Genomic DNA, 23,344 nt, shown 5'->3' with positions numbered 1-23,344 from the left:
ACTGAGCCACAGCTGACACCTCAAGGAGAGGGAAACTGGCGGAAGGGAAGGAGTGGTCTTAATGGTTGAGGATTAAATTACTCCAGTGCTAAGAGAGGATGTAATGGAAGGTAAGCAGGCAGCGGAAACTTTGAGTAGAATTTAAGAAACTGAAAGGAATCTTAAGACCACAAGTAACACAAGAATTAGGAGCAGCAGCAAGCCAATCGGCCTCTCGAGCCTGCTCCCCCATTCGATAAGATCATGGCTGATCTGATTGTGGCTTTGACTCTATTTTTTTGTCTACTCCCCAAATCCCTTGCCAATCAAAAATCTAACTCAGCCTTAAATATATTCAATGACCCAGCTTCCACTGACCTCCAGGGAAGAGAATTCCACAGGCTAATGACCTTCTTGAGAGGAAAACAAATCTTCTCTCAGTCTTATATGGGAGACCCCTAATTTTTAAATTCTGTCCCCTAGTTATCAACCCCACAGCTAGGGGAAACATCCTTTCCACATTCACCCTGTCAACCCCCACAGGATCTTATGTTTCCATAAGATCGCCTATCATTCTTCTAAACTCCAATGGGTATAGGCCTAACCTGCTCAACCTTTCCTCATAAGATAACCCCTTCATCCCATGAATCAATTGAGTGAACCTTCTCCGAACTGCTTCTAATGCAATTATGTCCTTCCTTAAGTAAAGAGACCAAAAGTGTACACAGTACTCCAGATGTGGTCTAACTAAGGCCCTGTAGCAAATTAAATTTTGATTCCCCCAGTTGCCCTGGTGGGATTTAGCTAGGCCTTTGGGAATATTACTCAGCATCATTACCATTACGCTACTATACTATTGTGCATGGCAGCCTTGAAGTGGCAGAATATATAATTCTATAGATTAGACTAGCATGTAGCAAAAGCAGAGTGGTTTTAATGGGGGATTTTAACTTTCACATAGGTTGAGACAAGTAGACTAGCTCAGGATAGTTTTCTGCAACAACATGAACTGGAACTAATAAAGGGACAGGCCATATTAGATTTAATGTAAGTAATGAACCAGGTTTAGTTAACAGTGTGTGAACATTTATCTAATAATGATCAGTGTTGTGTCTGAAAGGAGAAACACAAAGCAGCTACTAAGATTCTAGATTTATGGGCACCTAACAGGCTGAGATCGAGACTGTCTACAGTAAACTGGACTGATCCGTAATTGGGTAAATTGACAAAAGATCAGTGGAAGTTGTTAAATAAGAATTTACTGTTAAAGAACCAGTTTTTACCTCTAAATGATGAGAGCTCTACTTGCCAAGAAAGAATAGCCACAGATGATTAAAGGAGTAAAGGGCAGCATAAAAATAAAAGAGAAAACCCACAAAAATGTGAATGTAGTACAGATCCTTGTGACTTGTGAGAGATATGAGAAACAGGAAACAATGACAAAACAGATAGGAAGAGCTACACAAAGGAAGTATGAACAGAAATTTACATTGGATATCAAAATAATTACATTTTTTACAAATATATTAAGGAAAAAACGGTGATTAGGAGCAATTTGGACCCCTTGAAAACTGATAACGATGATATTGTAAATGAAAATAAGGAAAAGGGGAATATATTGAATTTTGAATCGGTATTCACGGTAGAGGATGAGGATAGCTAAAAATACCCCTCAAAATAACATTGAATCAGAGACAGGGACTCACCAAAATTAACTTAAACAAAATAATATTAATGAAGAAAATGGTCTTTATCCAGGATTTTAAATAAGGCAGTAGTTGAGAACAATGTCTCAATGCTTGTCTCTAACTATAATCTTGCAAAGTTGTCTCAATTCTGGAGCTGTTGATTTAGATTGGAAAATTTCACATCTCTCAGCTATTTCAGAAAGGTGAGAGAAGGAAATCAGAGAATTATAGACCAGCTAGTCTAATCTCTGTTAGAAAATTACTATAATTTAAAGATAGAGTCACTGAACACCTTGGAAATTTTCAGCTGACCAGAGAGAGCCAGCATGGATTTCAAATGGATAGGACATGCCTGATGAATTTGCTTGCATATTTTGAAGAGTGAGGTCTTGTGGAGCAGTGGATAAGCGTCCCTGCCTCTGGGCCCAGGGCTGTGGATTCAAGTCCCACATGAGGACTTCATGGTCATGGAAGGTGCATTCATAACATTCCCAAAGTGGTTGATTATCAGCCTCTTAATCATTCCAATATGCCTGATGGCAGGCGGGAGAGTTTCCTGGTGAGCCATACTGCAGAAGGCAATGGCAAACCACTGCAGTACTTTGCCAAGCATAATCATGGACCAATCCAATGGAATTCCATGGTCACCAATGCCTTCTTATGGCATGGTACCTGGGGGAGAGATTTTGAGCAGGTGTCTAAAATTGTGGATAAGAGAATGTCTCTGGCAGTTAGAAACCAGCCTTAGTTCAAACATGGCAAAAGAACTAAACCTTAGAGGTGAGAGTGACTGCCATTAGGATGGAGAGCGGTTTGGAGGGGAACTTCCAGGTGGTGGTGTTCCCATGTGTCTGCTGCCCTTGTCCTTCTAGATGGTAGTGCTCTTGGAAGGTTTGGAAGGTGCTATCTAAGGAGCCTTGGTGAGTTTCTGCACTGCATCTTGTAGATGGTACACACTGCTGTTGTTGGAGCTGCACTCATCCAGGCAAGTAGAGAGTATTCCATCACATTCCTGACTTGTGTCTTGTAGATGGTGGACAGGCTTTGGTGGGTCAGGTGAGTTACTCGCTGCAGGAATCCTAGCTCTGACCTGCTCTTGTAACCACAGTATTTATATGGTTAGTTCAGTTCGGTTTCTGATCAATGGTAACCCCCCAGGGTGTTGATAGTGGGCGATTCAGTGATGGTATTGCCATTGAATGCCAAAGGACGGCGGTTAGATTCTCTCTTGTTGGAGATGGTCATTGCCTGGCACTTGTGTGGCACAGATGTTATTTGTCAGTTGTCAGCCCAAGCCTGGATATTGTGCAGGTCTTGCTGCATTTGGACATGGACTGCTTCAGTATCTGAGGAGTTGAAAATGGTGCTGAACATTGTGCAACCATCAGCAAACATACTCACTTCTGGCCTTATAATGGAAGGAAGGTCATTGATGAAGCTGCTGAAGATGGTTGGGCCTAGGACATTGCCTTGAGGAATTCCTGCAGTGATGTCCTGGGACTGATAGCATTGACCTCCAACAACCACAACCATCTTCCTTTGTGCTAGGTATGACCCCAACCAGCTGAGAGTTTCCCCCCTCATTCCCATTAAATCCAGTTTGCTAGGGCTCCTTGATGCCACACTCGGTCAAATGCTGCCTTGATGTCCTGACTTGGAAATATTTCGCTGTTCCTTCAGTGTCGCTGTATCAAAATCCTGGGACTCCCTTCCTAACAGCACTGTGGGTATACTGCACCACATAGACTGCAGCAGTTCAAGAAGGCAGCTCACCACCACCTTCTCAAGGGCAATTAGGGATGGGTAATAAATGCTGGCCTAGCCAGCGACACCCACATCCCATGAATGATTTTTAAACATTCTCATAAGAGACTGTTAGCTCAAGATGAAGCCCATAGAATTGAAGGCAAAAATTATTGACCTGGTTAAGGGATTGACTGAGTGGCAGGAAACAGTAGAGATAATGTTCAGGTACTCTAATTGGCAGCATGTGACTAACACAAGGATCTGTGTTGTGGCCTCAACTATTTACCATATTTATTAATTACTTAGCTAATAGGTGAGAGAGCCACAATGACATGGTAAGCAGAGCAGATGGAAGCATATAATTGCAGAGATATTAATAGCCAAAAATCTCCTAAAGTGAGTAGGCCAACCATGCCACCTCATTCAACCCCACTACCCACTCCCCCCATGGTCCCTCATACACTCCATGCCAACCCATGCCCCTTTACCCACCCCCATAACCCCCCTCCATGCCAATCTGTTCCCCACATCGCACCCCTCTTGACCCCTCATAACCGACCCAAGACACCCATGTCGAAAATGAAAATCTGGCCCTTTGTTTCCTCCTCGCAGCTTGTTTTCCTATCTTTCTTAGTATCATCAGCAAATTTGGCTCTAATACACTTTGTCTCTTCATCCAAGTCATTAATATAGATTGTAAATAGTTAAAACCCCAGCACTGATCCCTGTGGCACTCCATTGGTTTTCAGTTTGCCAATCTGAACATGATTCATTTACCCCAACTCTCTGGATAGGCTGCCAGGGGCTGGGTCGGATTGGCTTCCCGATGTGTTTCCACTGCTGGGCAATTTTACTGATGGGGGGACCAGATGCTGAGAGGCTGCCTGCCTCAAGGAGGTGGGCAGCTGATATACAAAATTAAAGGCCCAGCAAGCAGCCATAATACTGTGCCTTCGGCATTTTGCCATCAGCAGGGTTACTTGTCCCACTACATGGGGAAACCTTTCGATAAACGGAGGCAGCTCCCTCCACTGTCTGGGGCAACAAGGCTGCAGGCAGGGATGGCAGCAGGCATGGTCCAACAACTTTGCCAGAGGGGCTTGCCATCCAACCCTCGCCCAATGAATTTTTTTTTAAGTTACCTCTTGGAGGCTCCAGCTCTCCTCCATTCCTCAGCAGTGACTCCTCTCTCCGCTGGCACTGCTGAGGTTTCAGAGCTGTCTGCCCTCTGATTGGACAGGCAGCATCAGGAGCCTGCCAGCTGTCCAGACCACAGGTGGTCAATTAGGAAGCTGCCCCTGGTAAAATTGCTGACCAGGTCCTGCTGCCGGCCTCAGGACTCGTTTCTTACTATGACATTGAGGTTCCAATGCCTCTTGTAAAATTCAACCCTCTACTCCTGTTAGTTAGCCAATCCTCTATCCATGTTAATATATTAACCCCAACAGCATGAGCTCCTATCTTGTGCAGTAACCTCTTATGTGGCACCTTATCAAATGCCTTTTGGAGATCAAATACATATACTGGCTCCCCTTTATCCACCCTGCTTGTTAAATCCTCAAATAACTATAATAAATTTGTCAAGCACAATTTTTCTCCCATAAAATCATGTTGACCCAGTTTGATTTTATTATGATTTTCTAAATATCCTGCTACTGACTCTTTAAAAATGTATTCTAGCATTTTCTCAGTGACAGATATTAGCTATCCAGCCTAAAGTTTCCTGCTTTCTGTCTCCCTTCTTTCTTGAATTGAGGTGTTACATTTGCGGTTTTCCAATTTGTTGGAACCTTTCCAGAATCTAGGAAATTTTGGAAGATTAGGACCAATGTATCCACTATCCCTGCAGCCACTTATTTTCAGACCCTGGGATACAGGCCATCAGGCTTGTGAGTATGATGTCTTGAAAGGAGGATCACTTTATTATTATATTTAATTTAGGCTCCACAGTGTATTTGGGAGCCTGATATAAATTTAATAGTTGCCCTCCAGGTTTTCAGCCTCAGAAACCCGGCAGGAAATTGGAAAAGGGAGCAGCCTGATCTAGTAGGTAAGTGCTTTTTACAGCATTGTTGTGAGCCAGGATGGCCAAAAGGTCTTTCCCAGACCCCCTCATGCAAACTGTTGACCTCCCTTATGCTGATTGCAGCTGACACCCCCCCTGCCCCCCATGGACTACCTCTCCTCCCCTCCCCCCACCATTCCCCCAACTAATGGCTACCTAACGATCGTCATTGTGAGGGACATTCCCAAAAACCTACAGTTGTAGCCTCCTGCTGCTGGTTTCCTTGCCAGCCAGTCAGCCAGCCTGTCAATTTGTCCAATTGTGAGGTGGGAAATGAAAGAAAAGAAGCATAATGAGGTCCTGACTTCACGTAAATATATTGGGGCCATTGGGTTGACTCTTAATGTTTTCTAGACAAATAGAAATAGACTTTGTAAGTGAAATCCATGTCCGGAGAAGAAGAATAAAAACTGAGCCAAGGGAGTTATTGGTTGGTAATAGACTGAGACTACGATTACTTCTAATCATTACAATTATGTCTGCTTTGTCGTGGTAGAGAAATACAGAGATTAAGCGGAGGCAGAAGATAAAAGAACAAAAAGAGAAAGAAAAGCAAGAAAGACTCCAAAAAAAGAAGGAAATGGCAGAAAAGAATCCAGAATTGGCCATTGAGGAAGAAGAGGAAGAAGAAGAAGAGGATGAGGAGGAAGAGGAGCCACTCCCAATGATCTACATTCCTCCTGAACCAAACGCCATATTATGTGGTTTCTACTCAAATCCAGGGCAATTCTGGTTGTCTGTGGTAAGTTCTAATTATCATAACAAACTAAGAGTCAGACAAACAAATTCCTATGGTCTAAGATGCCTGTTAATTAAACATTCAGGTACTGGAAAATATCTTACAGAGGGTGCAGAGGAGTTTTACTACAATGATGCCAGGGATAATGGGCTTCAGTTATGTGGAGAGACAGAGAAATTCTTGTTCTCCTTGGAGCAAAGAAGGTTAAGGGGAAAGCCTTGCGGTGCAGTGGGCAGCATCCCTACCTCTGGGCCTGAGGTTCTGGGCTCATGTCCCACTTCAGGACCTGATGGACATGGAAGGTGTGTTCGTAACATGGCCAAACAGATTGATTATCAGCCTGTAAATCCTTCCAATACACCTGATGACAGGCAGTAAAGAGCGAGAGAGTTTCCTGGTCAGCCATACTGCAGAAGGCAATGGCAAACCACTGCAGTACTTTGTCAAGCATAATCACGGACCAATCCAATAGAAGTCCATGGTAGCTAATGCCCTCTTAACTCATGGTACCTGAAGGAGGAAGAAAGGTGAAACCATTTCCAATGGCAGAAGAGTCAGTAACCAGAGGACAGAGATTTGGCACCTGGCAATAATTCTCTTTCAAAGAATTGCCACAGTCACGAGGGGCTGAATGGCCTCTTTCTGTCCTGTAGGATTCTATGGTTCTATTTACTGCTATGTATGTTGCCACTGTTGAATATGCTTTAGATATCTTGTATAATTGTTAGCTATGAAGAAGAGTCATATAGACTCGAATAGTTAACTGTTTTTCTCTCCACAGATGCTGCTAGACCTGCTGAGTTTTTCCACCATTTTCTGTTTTTGTTTAAGATTTCCAGGATCCGCTATATTTTGCTTTATATTGCGTATAATTGTGTTTGTTCTGAAATCTATATAGTTAAAGCCCTGCTTCTGCCCCAGAAATTTCCTCAGGGTTCTCCCTCTGGTGCAGCGGAAGTTTGGGGTAAACTTCATTGATCTGTGTAAAAAGCTCCACTGAGCTTCCCTGGGAGTAATGGTGGTGGAACGGGAGACCCCGAGGAATTTGCTGTCCATTGTGCATGGTAGAATGGACATCGTAGTTTAAAACGTCACACACACAAAGTGCATCACACTTTCAAATGATGCCACTCAATTGATTGGCTCAATTGACCACTATCTTTTGAGTGCCTTATATTTCTGCCTTAAGTATCACCAATACCAGGTGGAATTTTTTGCAGACAAGTGTAAAGTACTTCATAAAGAAATTCCATGAATGGGTTTCAAATAATTGAGAAAGACTGCAGAGCCTTGACAGACCCAACATTCCTCAGGTACTGAAGCAGCCCATTCCCACATACAGCAAGACGAAGCAATTATCTTCAGCAAGAAAGAATCTAACCTTTGCCCCTTGACAATTAATGGCATTATCATTGCTGAATCCCCCACTATCAACATCCTGGGGGTTACCATTGATCAGAAACTGAAAACTGGGTCGGCCATATAAATACTGTGGCTATAAGAGCAGGTCAGCGGCTAGGAATCTTACAGCTAGTAACTCACCTCCTGACTCCTCGAAGCCTGTCCACCATCTACAAGACACAAGTCAGGAGTGTGATGGAATACCTCCACTTGCCTGGGTGAGTGCAGCTGCAACACACAAGAAGCTTGACACCATGATGCAGGTCAAAGCCGTCTGCCTGTTTGGCACCCCATCCACCACCTTGAATATTCACTCCCTTCATCACCGATGCACAGTGGCAGCAGTGTGTACCATCTACAAGATGCACTGCAGCACCTTGCCATGCCTCCTTTGACAGCACCTTCCAAACACACGATCTCTACAACCTGGATGCACAAGGGCAGCAGATGCATGGGAACAGCATCACCTGGAAGCTTTCCTCTAAGTTACACACCATTCTGACTTGGAACTATATTGCACTGTCGCTGGGTCAAAATCTGGAAATCCCTAACAGGACTGTGGATTAACCTACATAACTTTGGACTGTAGCGATTCAAGAATCATCAGCCTACTCTTGATCAACAACAAAGTGATGGAAGGTGTGGTCGACAGTTCTATCAAGTGGCATTTACACAGCAATAACTTGTTCACTGATGCCCAGTTTGGGTTCCGCCAGGGTCACTCTGCTCCTGACCTCATTACAACCTTGGTTCAAACATGGACAAAAGAGCTGAACTCAAGAGGTGAGTTGAGTGTGATATCAAGAGAGCATTTGACTGAGTGTGGCATCAAGGAGCCCTAGCAAAACTGGAATCAATGGGAATCAGGCAAAACTCTCCACTGGTTGGAGTCATACCTAACACAAAGGAAGATGGTTGTGGTTGCTGGAGGTCAATCATCTCAGCCCCTGGACATCACTGCAGGAGTTTCTCAGGGTAGTGTCTTTGACCCAACCATTTTTACCTGCTTCATCAATGAACTTCCTTCCATCATAAGGACAGAAGTGGGGATGTGCGCTGATGATTGCACAATGTTCAGCACCATTCGTGACTCCTTAGATACTGAAGCAATCTGTGTTCATGTACGCCATGATCTGGACAGCATTCAGAGTTGATAAGTGGCAAGTTTGCACCACAAAAAAGCTAGGCAATGACCATCTCCTACAAGAGAGAATCTAACCATTTACAAGATTGCTGATAAGACCAATCTTGTAGCACGTGGAGCTGTAGGAATCCCAATGTGCATGTTGATCAGTGAAGTTGGCTTACAGTAGACATGAGTAGAGAACCCAATAGTGGATTTCTCAACTACCACGTCAAGGACAGGGAGTTCATTAGACTGCTCTATTTCAAAAGTGAATTTGAGTGTGGGATGGAGCGCATTAAAGTGTGGAGACCAAGCCATTTGCTCACCATGCAAGCTTGATGCCGAAATAAAGTGCAACAAATCTATCCTGAGGGATAATGGCTACCTTGATTAGGTCATTGCTCACTGTGTTTTGGTCATACTCATGAATGGGCCTAAGGCTGCCACTTTTGGACCTGAAAAAGGTCCAATCTACCTCAAATTACTCTGGCAGGATCAAGTACCTCAAAAATTTGAACAACAGGTGAAGCTAGTTGTTTCACGCTGCTACTAAGCAGTGGCAACATGAGTGGTGCTTTCCCACTAACCGGATGCTGCTGTAAAGCTAGAAAGACATTCTGCCTATCGTACAAATTAATAATGTGGTATATGAATTTCAGTGCTGGTGCAATGCCAGGTACATTGGGCGTATATCCCAACAAATGGTCGATCTTTTCAAATGATTAATCCCTTTGGCTATCTGCAATTGGCAGAGTACTGACCGTATTCAATTAGCTTGTGCTAGCGTTTGATGTGATTCTACAATTGGATAGCACTTGCTGAACAATCGCAAATGTACTAAGAATTACACTAACAACCAATTTAAGATTATTATTTGGGTCTGTAATGTAGCTCACAACACTTGCTATAAGCTACATATATTCATATGCAGGAAACTATCCTCTGCAGGCAAAAGGAATATGTTCAGGCTCTACATCTTTTTTGAATAAACAGATGCATGGGAGACAATATCTCCCTGGTGCATTTGCCACCACAACATCTCAACCAATCAGTGCCAATTTGCCAACCAATCAGTACCCTCTTTTCATGCAGTATAAATTGTTCCGTTTAGAATTTGGTGCTCTTGCACCTGTCCTGATGAGTGCAAGGTGAAAAGCTTCAACAGCATGTTTTTCTTTCAACAATACTCAAGTTCTATTCTACTTAGTGATTACATCTCTTTATTTATTTATTTTGCATGTGTATAGCCACAGAGCTAGGCAATAGCCATATAAGCCCGCCTTCAAGTTTAGTCATCAGACACTCCTCGACAATGTGAGTCTTTGTTTGGACTGCACCACAGCTGCAAATTGGATGGTCTTGGTGACCTCACTGATGTTGGATGGCTGCACAGAGGCTTTGGCCAGTCTGGAAATGGTTTAAAAGGGCCCAACTGTTGCCATGGGAGATCAAAGCTGGGTGAATGAGCAGTGGGGTCTGCGATGAGAGAGTGGTTTCTGGTGGGTGTTTTCCACTGCCAATCTCCTACCATAGGCCTGCAATTGTTCCTCCTCGGCATGGTGAGTTTAACCATATGGGGTGGCAAGAGGGAAGTGTACTGCTGGTGGATGGAGGAGGTCTTTGAATAAAGGCAGTCTTGGGTGGGAGTAGACCTTCTCCAGTAGCTATTCCATCTATCGCAAACCAAAAGACACTAAAAGCTATAGAATTCTGATCATCATTACTCAAACCCCGTGACCACCCCGCCCACACACAAAATTATTCACTCAACATGAGAGATGGCTGCAAGTAATTTCCTCATCGTGGGTCTGCCTGCCATTATTTGCAGTCTGGCGTTTGTGTTCTGCCAACTCTCTAGTTGGAAATGTCAGATTGGACTTGGGTGATTTTTCAGCTGCTGCTGTTGAATTCTGTATGTGCGGGAGAGACACAATGGATGATATTTAATGCCATCATCAGTGGCCAGTTTGGAGGTGGGGAGGACACTTAATCGGGCGGGATGGTGGCAGGTGAGGACCTTCCCGCCTCTATCACTTAAGTCCGTGGTGGGTAGGCCCATGGACGGCCTTCCCACCCTGCCACCAATTGATGCCCTCAAGTGGGCAATTAATGTCCAATTGAGGGCCTCATCCCACCACCACTGGTATTAAAATAGCAGCAGGTGGACTTGATGCCATGCATGGAGCAAGGTGAGCAAACCTTTGCGGGTTGCTTGTGATCTCCCAGGGTGATCGGGCGGGACCCCTCGTTCAAAGGCACTTAGTGCCTGATCGCAGGGCATGGCATCGGGAATGGGGAAGGGGGGCCTGCAGAGAACCATCCCCACGTCTTTGCTGCTGCCCTTCCACACCCACCTCCCCACAACCCCCACCTCCCCACAACCCCTACCAGCAAAACCTCTTTCATCACTTACCTCTGTTCTGGGTTGCTGCACGATTCTGGACTTCAGGTGGGTGTATTTCCCACATAAGCCACCACCACTCAGGTGGCGCAGCTGAGGAAAAGAGCTGCTGGCCTCTGTTTGGCTGGCAGCCCTTGGTGGGTGGCACTTCCCATCCCTGGGGTGATGAGTGCAGGATGAAAAACTTTGACCCTTGGAAGGCCTGCCAATGACATTATAATTCAGCGGGCCTTCCCCCAAAGGCCTTCCCTCTCCACCTGGTGGCCGAGACCCCCGTCGCCTCCATAAAATTCCCCCTTCATGGGTGTTTCAATCTTCACTCTGCCACTGAATGCACCCAGGTCAACTAGCTTCATATGATAATGACGTGGAAAGACTATATATAATAACATTCAAAGCTTATGCAAAGTAAAACAAAATCTAAAAGATTAGTCATCAATTCAGTCACATCACAGTAACTGTAGGACTGAATTCTGCATTCAGTGTGTAAGGAAAATTGATCATATGTTGTTTAGCAAGACCAAATTCATTACCATAGTATATACAACAACAACTTGCATTTGGGATTGTTGGACATCCCAAGGCACTTTTTGGGAGCGTTATCCATGCTAGCTGCAGAGAAGCTAACACTGGCACTTGCTGCCTTAGATATGTCAAAGGCATGTCTGTCATCGAAAAGCGTAGCATCCACACTGAATCCCTTATGCCAGCTGTTCTTGAACAGCTTCACAACTGGCCTGTAGGGAATAGAAGCAAATAACCCTAACAAGTGCATGATTGTTGACGTCTTCTCTCGAAATAAGTCACCCCTCCCAATTTGTCACTGAATGACATCTCAATCCAAGAACACACCATCAAACTGTCGAGTATATTTATCCAAGCAGATCAAAAATGAGATGTACGCATCAGTTCTATTGTTAAGCGAGCTAACAGTTATCTATACACGCTCTGCAAGCTGAAACACCATTCCCTTCCAAGCAATGATCTCATAACCGTTTTTACCACTTTCATTCGCCCTGCATTGGAAATGGGGCACGTGGGTGGTCAAGTGGAAGCACAAGGCAGCGATGTCATATCATGCGTGCAATGAACAAACTCAAGTGACCTAGATTAGACTTTGAACTTGATAACATAAAGATCCTAACCTGATGATCAGAACGTTATTCTACCTGTTCTTTTTACCATTCTTTGTATTTTGTATTTTGCTTGGAATGATTGATTGTAAATCATTTGGCCTTTGGTGACAGAAATTAATCTTTTAATAAATAAACCTTTGAATTGAAATTGAAAAGTTATCAAACAAAATTTGACACCAAACCATATAAGGAGATATTAGGACTGATGGCCAAATGTTTGGTCAAGAGGCAGATTTTAAGGAACATCTCAAAGGAGTAGAGAGGGATAGATAGTCAGAGAGGTTTTGGGAGGTAATTCCAGAGCTTAGGGCATTAGGCAGCTGGAGGGCCTGGTCACCAACGGCCAGAATTAGATGAAGAGTTGTAGGGCTGGAAGAAATATGGAGCAATGAGGCTACGGAGGTATTTGAAAACGGGGATGAGAATTTTAAAATTGAGGTGTTGCTAGCCTGGGAGTCAATAAGGGTCAGGTGATGGGTGAATGTAACTTGATGCGACACTAGGGCAACAAAATCTAGGATGAGTTCCAGTTATGTAGGGGGGCGGTGTGGTGTATACGGTAGAATGGGAGACCAGCCAGAGGAACACTGGAATAGTCAAGTCTCAAGGTAACAAAGGCATGGATGAGGGTTTCTGCAGAAGATAAACTGAGGCAGACCAGTCAGATGATGTTATGAAACTGAAAGTAGGTGATGTTCCTATCCCCATACAGACTGATAGCTTTTAAAAGGTGATATGAATTTCCCAGTGAGCGAAGCCAGGAATTGCACAACAAAATTTTACATTTTAAGACTTTTGCTGTAACATACAAACTAAAATCAACATCGACTAAACATTACTTAGTAAGCAACTAATATTAAACTACAAGAAAGATACTTCCCATTAACTTCTTAAAAGAACTGAAAACCCCACACCACATTTATACATTATACCACGCCCTCAGCAGAAGTGCAGTCTCGTGTACAAAGTTCCAAATTCCTCCCAGCTTCAACAGGATATCTTCTCCCGCCCCACTAGGGTGAATCTTTCTCTGTCCTTTTTAAAAGGAAATCCCTTCATTCAGTCTTCTGAGCATAATCAAGTGGACTTCCTACAGAAAAGCACCCTCTAGCTCCTCCTTGGTCCTTAACTCTCTGCAAGCCTCATTTTTTCAAACCAGGAATCCGCCCTCAACAGCACCAAAACAGTCTTTTACTTCTGCTTGGAATAGCAGTATCTATTTTGAGTCGTCTTCTCCAAATCTCTCTGATTGGCTCTGAGAGTCTGACAGTTTAAACGCAGCAGGAGCAGCTGCCCCCTCCTTTGTGTCCAGGTGTTATAACTTGTACCTTACTTTCAATAAGTTTTAACCTGGGCCCCTATCCCTATGGCAACCAGGTTACATGGGCTTATCTCCAGGCAGATTTCGTATGAGATCACTTCCCCTCTATTGAGGGGCTGAGAGCGGTGGTTGTGAGGTGTTGCTGGGTGCCATCAGTGTATATTTAGAACCTGACATTGTGCTTTCGGATGATATTCCCAAGAGATAGCATGTAGATGAGAAACAGGAAGGGATCAAACACTCAGCTGCAGAGGGTGAAAGGCATGCGTGGGCAGGTTATCCAACAAGCAGCAACTTTTAAGGGGCAGCTCACATTTAAGGGGTAACTCCACTCAGGAAGGTTTTAATGTCTGAACAATAGTAGGACTACTCTATTTGGGAATGCTGCCCACAAGGCAATGTTATTTGTTTTTTGGAAAAATATACTTTATTCATAAAATATCTGAAAGAATATTACAAAACATTTCAAAATGGCCATCACAAAAAGTGCAATCATATTCAACTTTTCCACATAGACCATGAGGTGCTTCAATACAATCAAAGAACATTACAGACATTTCAATATGGTCATTACAGACAGTCAGAGAGTGTAATGGTATTCAAGTTATTTACATAGATCATGTTGCACTCAGGGGTGCTTCAATACAATTATGATACATTTAGTATTCATTGCATGCATTCCTTGTGAGTCATACAACCCGAGGGGTCTATACAATTCCCAGCTCCTAGGCACACAATGGCAGAAAGGTCTTAGACAATGACCTTTCCCCATTGTACATTTGCAGCAGCTGCCCCAAGCTTTAGTGCATTCTTCAGCATGTAGTCCTGGACGTTGGAATGTGCCACAAGGCAATGTTATAGAAGGCTGAACAAAAATAAAGAAAGGAAGACTTACATTTACATTACACCTTTCATGACCACAGAACATCCCAAAGCACTTTACAGCCAATGAAGTATTTTTGAAGGGAAAGTTATTTTTGAAAAGCACCCTCCTATCAGAGGCCATGTCTGAATGACTGAGTAGAAATGTCCTTCAGTTGGAGGAGTAGATAGAACATCATGTTATAACTTGGGAAGATAGCAGAATTAATACTGTGCCAAATTTGCCTATGGTAAATATATGGGCATAGGTTGCATTTCAAAAGGAGCTTATCAACTTGGTGCAAGTTTATTGAGGCTTCACACAAAGCACTGACTCAACACTTCAGCTCTTGCACATGCTGGAGGTCATACATTGTTCTTCTAAAAACAAAACTGTGGGGCCTACATTTCACCAAGGAGGTGGTGACTGAACGGTGCTACTTTCTACAACAGGGCCTGCAGCTAGCTGCACAGTAGAGAACAGGGCTAGCAGTGAGAACGAGGCCAACCATGGCCATTAGTTTCTGTGCCAGCGGATCCTTCCAGGTGGGATCCAGAAATATTGGTAAGATTTCATAGTTGCCGTGCATCACTGCACTTGGGAGGTGACAGAAATCTTGTATGCAAGGATAGGGGACTTAATTGTCTTTTCCCTCATCGAAGTGAAGCAGGAAGAGTAAACAAATGGCTTTGCTGGGCTATCAAGATTAGGGTGACCAACTCATGGGGAGAAAATTAAGGCACACTTTGACGTACAAGTGGGCAAGGGTTGCTGGTGAACTTGAATGCAGCAAGAATGGTGGGGGTGGAGAGCTGGATAACCAGTGAAATTTAAAGGTCTGAACTACGGGACAAACAGCGTTCTGGCAACATACAAACTGGGACACAGGACGATCCCGTAAAACCCGGGACAGTTGGTCACCCTGAGTGGGATTCCCAGTGGTGCAGTAAGCCATCAACGACATGTACGTGGTTCTGCAGGTCCCACATATCTATGGAGAGCTGGACAGCAACTGTAAGGGCTGTCACTACATGAATGTGCAGTTGGTATGTGACTGTGCCTGAAAGATCCTGTGATTGAATGTCTGCTATCTTAGCAGTGATCAGGATGAATTCAACCTGTACCAGTCAACAATGCCTACCACCCTTTAGCTACTAACTCTCTGCTGGTTGGAGTCATACTTAGCACAAAGGAAGATGGTTGTGGTTGTTGGAGGTCAATCATCTCAGTTCCAGGACATCACTGCAGGAGCTCCACAGGGCCCTAGGCCCAACCACCTTCAGCTGCTTCATCAATGACCGACCTTCCATCATAAGATTAGAAGTGGGGATGTTTGCTGATGATTACACAATGTTCAGCACCATTCATGACTCCTCAGATACTGAAACAGCCCATGTCCAAATGCAGCAAGACCTGGACAATATCCAGGCTTGGGCTGAGAAGTGGCAACTAACATTTGTGCCGCACAAGTGCCAAGCAATGACCATCTCCAACAAGAGATAATCTAACTGTCGCCCATTGAGATTCAATGGCATTACCATCACTGAATCCCTCCACTGTCAACACCCTGGGGGTTACCATTGACCAGAAACTGAACTGAACTAGCCATATAAATACTGTGGCTACAAGAGCGGGTCAGAGGCAAGGAACCTTAGAACGAGTAACTCACCTTCTGACTCCCCAAAGCCTGTCCACCATCTACAAGGCACAAATCAGGAGTGTGACGGATTACTGTCCACTTACCTGGATGAGTGCAGCTTCAATAATACTCAAGAAGCTTGACACAACCCAAGACAAAGCAGCCCACTTGGTAGGCACCCCTTCCACAAACATTCACTCCCTCCACCACCGATGAACAGTGGCAACAGTGTGCACCATCTACATGATGCTTTGCAGAAACTCACCAAGGTTCCTTAGATAGCACCTTCCAAACCCACGACCACTACCATTTAGAAGGACAAGGGCAGCAGATAGATGGGAACGCCACCACCTGGAAGTTCCCCTCCAAGTCACTCACCATTCTGACTTGGAAATATATCGCCGTTCCTTCACTGTCACTGGGTCAAAATCCTGGAACTCCCTCCCTAACAGCACTGTGGGTGTACCTTCACCACAGGGACTGCAGCGGTTCAAGAAGGCAACCCACCATCACCTACTCAAGGGCAATTAGGGATGGGCAATAAATGCTGACCTTGCCAGCGACGCCCACATCCCGTAAATGAATTAAAAATAAAAGAAGCAGAGCCTGGCTCATGTCTCCCCACTGCCACCTGACCACACGTAAACAGCATACCTGCAATGAGAGCCATGCTGCCACCAGGAACGTCATGGAGCATACCATCAGCATCGTGAAACAATGTTTCTGCTGTCTGGACTACTCGGAGAGAGCCCGCCGACGCTCGCCGGAACATGTCTCCTAGTTCGTGGTGGTTTGCTGCACAGTCTGCAACTGAGCTCCCAAGAAAGTGCAGCCCTTGACAGCAGGCCTTTGGAGAGCAAGTTAGGAGGAGGAGAACGTGAAATGGAGAAGGCATCTGGCATTCCTTTGCTCCAGACAGGCTGCCTGTGAGTAGATACTCAGCCTTTGGTTCCGTTCAATATTCCCCTCAACCCCTTTCACCTTTGCCCCAATATTTCCCATTCCCTTCAATTAATCTGCTATGTTCCATCAAAGGGCTGAAATAAAAGCTACCACCAGAAATACCATTCCATAACAACTTTATTCAACTACACTTCCAACAATACATACGATATGAGTTATTCACCCTTATGCAGTCCCTTAGTGCCTGTCCTGCTTTGTCTGTCCTAGTGCTCCTACACAGTGCTACCCCAGTGGCTGCAGCATGGCTGGTGGAAGGCTGCTGACTTGCAATGGGGTCCACTGCAGATGGCCTTGCAGGTTGACTTTGAGTAGCTTCATACTGCACCATCTCAGCATGGGTGGCAGCAGCAGAGTTACTGGCAGAATAGCAGTAGTGAGAGTGCGAAAGCTGTCATCCTGAGGGAGGATAGCAGGCTCATGTATCATGGAGCCACTGCCATTCTCTCAAGGTGGTGCTTTAACAATCTCAGTAATCTGCTGAAGAACAGGTTGCTGGACTGCTGTGTGTGTCTGCAAGCCACTTGGCAATAGTCTGAGCTTGCATGGCAGCAAGCATGGATCTCATGACCACAGTCTGAGCTTCCACTGCAACACTGAGACTTTGGGTGGGTTCTGCCTGTGCTGCAATGGAAGCAGAGACAAAGGCTACCAGACACTGCAGCAAAGTTGGGTCCACAACTGATCATGGAGTTGTGCACCACTTCTACAATGGAAAGGATAGGTTCAAAGCTCAGTGTGAATCTGTGCCAAGTTAGGGCCAAACTCCTCTATGCTCCTTCATAGTGAAAAGAGGCTCTGTGAAATGCACTAACTATATCTGTATGCATGTCCATCAGGGTTATCCTGTGTGCCGGCCCATCAAAGCCCTCAACTGAGTGCCCTGCAGCAGAATTCACCTGAAGCCTCACCCTCCTGTGAACTGGTACACAAGCCACCCTTTTCCCCTGGTCTGGCTGCACCCACTCAGGCTGGTGACTCACCATATGCTGATCTCAACTCTATATTACTGTCTAAGAGACATGAAATTTTGATATCTGAGCTGGCGGCTGCAGGTGTCAGATCAAGTGATGGTTCTTCATTAGAGATCTCCTGGTGTTGCTCTTGCCTTTCATGATGAGGCTGCATTAGCTGGCCGGATGGTAAATCTTGGGCATCTGAAAGCAAACATAAGGTTGGGATTTGGAAGGGGGAATGGCATGGAAAATAGGTCACACTATCTGCAGCTTGCACTTCATAACGGATAGCAGGATGAGGGTGAAGTGGGCTTTGAGAAAGGACTTAAGGCAGGAACAATCCATCACCCTGGATGTTCTCAGCAACACCAGATGCAAAGGGCTGAAAGATTCTATCAAAGCCTTCCTAAGACTATAAGAGTAACCTGAGTGTAGCTCCCCTTTAAGAGGGATCAGGCTGCTTTTAAGAAGTGTAGGCTAGTTGTGCATTGTGCTAACCACACATGCACCTGGGCCCCTGGCTAAGCATGCAGCCAGTCAGCAGCATATATTTTGGGCTTCAGGCTATAATCATGTTGATAAGCAGGCAGCGTGAAGTCTGTGTGCTGTCTGCCTCAACAGCACCTGCATTGTGCTCCCCAAGCCTGTTAAAATTGAATTTTTGCTGCCCTGAGTTTCTAAACTATAGTGATGCCAAATTAACATCTAATTGGTAATTAGCCATAAAATGAAAACCAGGGCCCCAAAAGAGTCGATTAAAAAAAAAGTTGGAGTGAAGCCATAGCAGAAGCTTGAGTCACTGTTATTGCGGAGTACCAACTCCTCTAAAGGACTCAGGAGATGCAGGCATGCTGTCCCCTGCCATTTCTCTTCTGCTCCCTGGGGATGTCCATGACCTGGTCCTGCAATACAGAGGAAAACATGTCAGACTCTGTGTTGCAATGAGTTTGGGTGGTGTGCCTGCCATAATTGTATAGCCTGTGGTATGTGGAAGCTGCAAGAGGTAGTTATGAATTTAGCAGTATTGATTAGTGTGTGAAGGTGTGGTGAAAGTTAGACATGAGTCCTTATTGCTAATTGGTGAGTGATGGGACTGCTGTGCATTGAGAGGTTTATAGTGCAGTTGGTCGGAGATGTGATTTTAAGATGCATTTGCTGACCTTGATTATCTGTGTGAGGACATTACACTTTTTGTGACATTGCAGCATTTTCATGGCTCTGAAAATTGACTTCTGTGGCCACCCTGGTCTCATTTCCATTGCAGGGTGCATCTATAAGGCTTCCTGGTCCCTCTCTCCTACTTTTGACCTCCAACACTAAGGCCCCTGGCGCCATAGCTAAAAAACTCAGGAGTGCTCTCTCTGGCTGGTTACTCCATTTGCAGTTCTGTCCTTTCCACCAAAGTCTTCCTGAGACTATTCCAGCAGCTCATGTAGCCTAAATGCAGCTCCCCTTTTAGAGGTGCTGGCTAGCTGTGCAGTGTACCAACCACATATTCACCTGGGCCTCCTGCTGAGTGTTTGTGTGCTGCCTGCCTCGATGGGCCCTGGTGGAATAATCAGGGTAATTTGATTACCTAGACGCCTACGGTTAAATTATGTGGAGAGTTTACACAAACTAGGGTTGTATTTCCTGGTATTTAGAAAGTTAAGGAGTGATTTGATCAAACTTTTCAAGAGTAAGGGTAACAGGATACATATGAGCATATGAACAAGGAGCAGGAGTAGGCCACTCGACTCTTCAAGCCTGCTCCACCATTCAATAAAATCATGGCTGATCTGATTGTAACCTCCTGCCTACCCCAGGTACCTTTCACCCCCTTTCTTATAAAGAATCTATCTCGCTCTGCCTTACAAACAATCAAACACTCTGCTTCCACTGCCTTTTGAGGAGGAAAGTACCAAAGACTCTCAATCCTCCGAGAGAAAAGATTTCTCTTCATCTCTGTTTTAAATGGGTGACCCCTTATTTTTAAACCATGAGCCCCTAGTTCTAGATTCTCCCACAAGAGGAAAATCCTCTCCACATCCACTCTGTCAAGACCCTTCAGGTTCTTAAAGGTTTTGATCAAGTGACCTCTTACTCTTCTAAACTCCAGTGGATACAAGCCTAACCTGTCCAACCTTTCCTCATAAGACAAACCCCCCATTCCTGGTATTGGTCTAGTAAACCTTCTCTGAACTGCTTCTAATGCATTTACATCTTTCCTTAAATAATACAGTACTCTAGATGTGTTCTCACCAGTGCCCTGTATTACTGAAGCATAACCTCCCTACTTTCGTATTCAATACCCCTCGCAATAAATGGTAACATTCCATTAGCTTTCCTAATTACTTGCTGTACCTGCATACTAGCCTTTTGTGATTTATGCACAGGACTCTCAGATCCCTCTGAATCTGCTCTGCAATCTGTCACTATTTAAGTAATAGGGTGGATAGAGAGAAACAATTTGTTTTGGTTGGGGAGACTGGGACTGGGGGCATAGCCTAAAATTAGCATCAATCCTTTCAGGAGTGAAATTAGGAAACAATTCTACATACAAAAGTGAGGTAGAAGTTTGGAACTCCCTTCTCGTTGAACTGGATCGATTGTAAATTTTTACAACGCAAGAAAGTGAAACATAGGGTCCTGAAAAAAGTGGATAAATGCAAAATATATTGGTGTCAAGGCAAACAGAAATATGTACAATACAAAACTACAAAGCAGGCAAAATACCCTACAAGGTAGTGCCACCTGGTGCTTTGTAGGCAATTCAATCTTTTTTGGGGGAACATATGGAGGACATTGAACTAAACTTGTGATATTTGCTACATAGGAAAAGCAGGTTTGAATGCAAAATGCAGCTCTTAGCAAACCATGCAAGAAGCAGATTAAGCTGTTACTCTCTGATCATCAGATTCACTTTCAGTGAAATCTATTAGAGAATTGGTCCTTCAATTTTACAACACTTTCAACACTTAGGAGTTGCCAGTACTGCTGGGGGTGAGTTTATTGTATTGAAATGTAGTAAGCTTTATGCTGGTGTCTGAAGAACATGTTCCTGAGAGTGGAGTCAGTGATATCTTCACCTTAACAAATAGCAGATTCAGTGCACTATTCATCAGATTTTTGATAGTGCATACAGGTGCAGCAACAAACCCAACAGTAACGTCAGCAATCCATCCTATAGGGAAGGAGGGAGGGGGTAAAACTTCTGATAATCATAGAAGGTTAGGCAAGGGATTTGTAAGTAATTGAGAAAAAAGATAGGCTTTTGGCAGGTTCTGGGGAAACCAGAAAAGAAATAGCCACGTCTCTGATCATAATTATCTAAAATTATCTACAGTGTGGAAAATGTACAAAAAGCTAGGAAAATATAGGTCAGCTGTCTTACTTTAATTGTCATTGAGCCAGAGCTTAGATCACAAGATTAAACTGCCAAGTACTTGGGGAAACATGACATTATCAGGACCAATCAGTAATAAATTTCTAAAAGGCTGGCAGTATTCAGCCAACCTTTGAAGACGTGATAGGATAGGTAAAGATAGTACACCAGATGTCATTTATATGTAGTTCAAAAATCATTTAAGGTACTATCTAAGAGAGTTGGGGACAGTTAGCTTAGAAGGCTAGCATGTGGTTCAGAATAATGCCAACAGCGTGGGTTCGATTCCCGTTTCAACTCATATAGTCTTAGGACCTGCCTTCTCGCCTGCCCATGGGAGTGGAAGGCAATGGCAAACCACCTCTGGCAAAACCTGCCATGAAAATGGGTCAAGGTGAAGCATGAGCAGACAATAAACCTAGGACCTGCCTTGGGGCAGAGCACACATGACATGACATAAGAGACTTGTGAAAAAGATAATGGTATTAAGGAACTTCTGAATGCATTGAACTGGTTGGTGGATAGCCAGCAACGAGCAGAAGAAAGGAAATTTTTTAGAATAAAACAGCGTGGTGAGTAGTGTTCCACAGGGATCTATGTTGGGCCACTTTTATTTACTCTATACAAAAGTGATCTGGTTGGGAAGTGAGGGGAATGGAATATTGTGGAAGATGGCAGGATGAGTAGATATGGGGCAAATGTAGTTCAATGTAGAAAATTGTTGTAGTAATGCATTTTAAAACCGAGAATAGAGAAATGTTAAGTTTTTAAACGAAGTAGGGAAACAGGAGGATCTTTTGTGCATATGCACAGAGCGATTGAAATTGTCAGTACATATGCATAAAACCACATAAAGGCAATCAGGACTCTTGATTCTGTATCCAGAGCAGGTAATAGTGGATGAAACAATGGCCTACTGCAGCATCCAAGTTTGTAAAATGTTATCTGGCACTGTAGGTTCCAATCAAAGGTCTCTTTCAAGCTTTCTGTCTTGTCTTTTGCTGAGGAGGCATGGTGCAGGGATATGTTGATTAGAGGCCCAGTTTTAGGTTATGCCTTACATTAGAAGAGTTGGAATATGGCAAAAGTATTTTATTTAGAGTCAGAATAATACCTCATATTGAGTGAGATTGAATTTGCTATGTTTTGGAAAGGCTCAAGTTGCTGATCTACCTCAGTGATGCCTTTCTCATGCCAAATATGGAATTTACTTCAGGTGAATTGTATCTTGGAGCTCCCCATTGGACCATAAATAGGAGCTGAACGATAAGGCCGGAGGGATTTTCAGGAAGACGTAGACCTCTTCCGAGGATGATGGTGTTGTTGTTATGGGTGTTTCTTAACCACTATCAGACTTTTCTGGGGTAAGTTTGAGTGAGAGGCCCTGGTCTCCATGTGCAGCTATCGTTCCTCGATACCAAAGGGCATTCATCCATCTGAACAGGAATTCACCCTCCATCTGGCTAAATGCCATCTACTACCTTAAGTGAGTATGGGAGCAGGGTGTTAGTGATAGGAGAGGCATGCACTACATTAAATAGGCATCTAATATTGCTATTTGGTCATTGTTGATGTTCAAGGGAAATCCGACTTATCTTGATGACCAGGATCTTAGTTGATGGTAAGACTATGGGTATATGGGATGAACAGAGGGTCTTTTTGTGTATTAGTATGATTGTTGATGTCCCAAACATTTCTAGAAGGGTATTGGGAGAGTTTTATCAGAATGAGTGTGACTACAAGAAATAGGGCCTCTGAGTTTGGCAAAATGTATTATCATCCGTTTTGGTTTGGGGGTTGAAGGCATAATACAAAGGCCAATGAGGATCATCAATTTGTCGGAATAGGTTTGAGTATTCTGCAGACATGCTGTATAATCAGCTCTATCCTGCTATCCAGCTGTAGGATGAATGGAATGGCCTCTTGCCCTTCGGGGATGCCAATGTTCTGCATTGTCATTG

At 44.1% G+C, this 23,344-nt stretch overlaps 1 protein-coding gene across 1 annotated transcript in view; it reads left to right on the top strand.

Moving 5' to 3' along the window:
• The window catches only part of cfap44 (cilia and flagella associated protein 44), a 224,494-nt gene that overhangs the window by 88,566 nt on the left and 112,584 nt on the right, over nucleotides 1–23,344 (top strand). Inside the window, exon 15 of the mRNA XM_078559546.1 lies at nucleotides 5,975–6,220. Within this exon, the coding sequence (XP_078415672.1) occupies nucleotides 5,975–6,220 (246 nt within the window). The remainder of the gene's footprint in view (nucleotides 1–5,974; nucleotides 6,221–23,344) is intronic.

The sequence above is a fragment of the Cetorhinus maximus genome, chromosome 16 (genome assembly GCF_964194155.1).
Source record: "Cetorhinus maximus chromosome 16, sCetMax3.hap1.1, whole genome shotgun sequence".
Lineage (NCBI taxonomy): Eukaryota > Metazoa > Chordata > Chondrichthyes > Lamniformes > Cetorhinidae > Cetorhinus > Cetorhinus maximus.
This window is presented reverse-complemented; position numbering and strand designations above follow the sequence as displayed.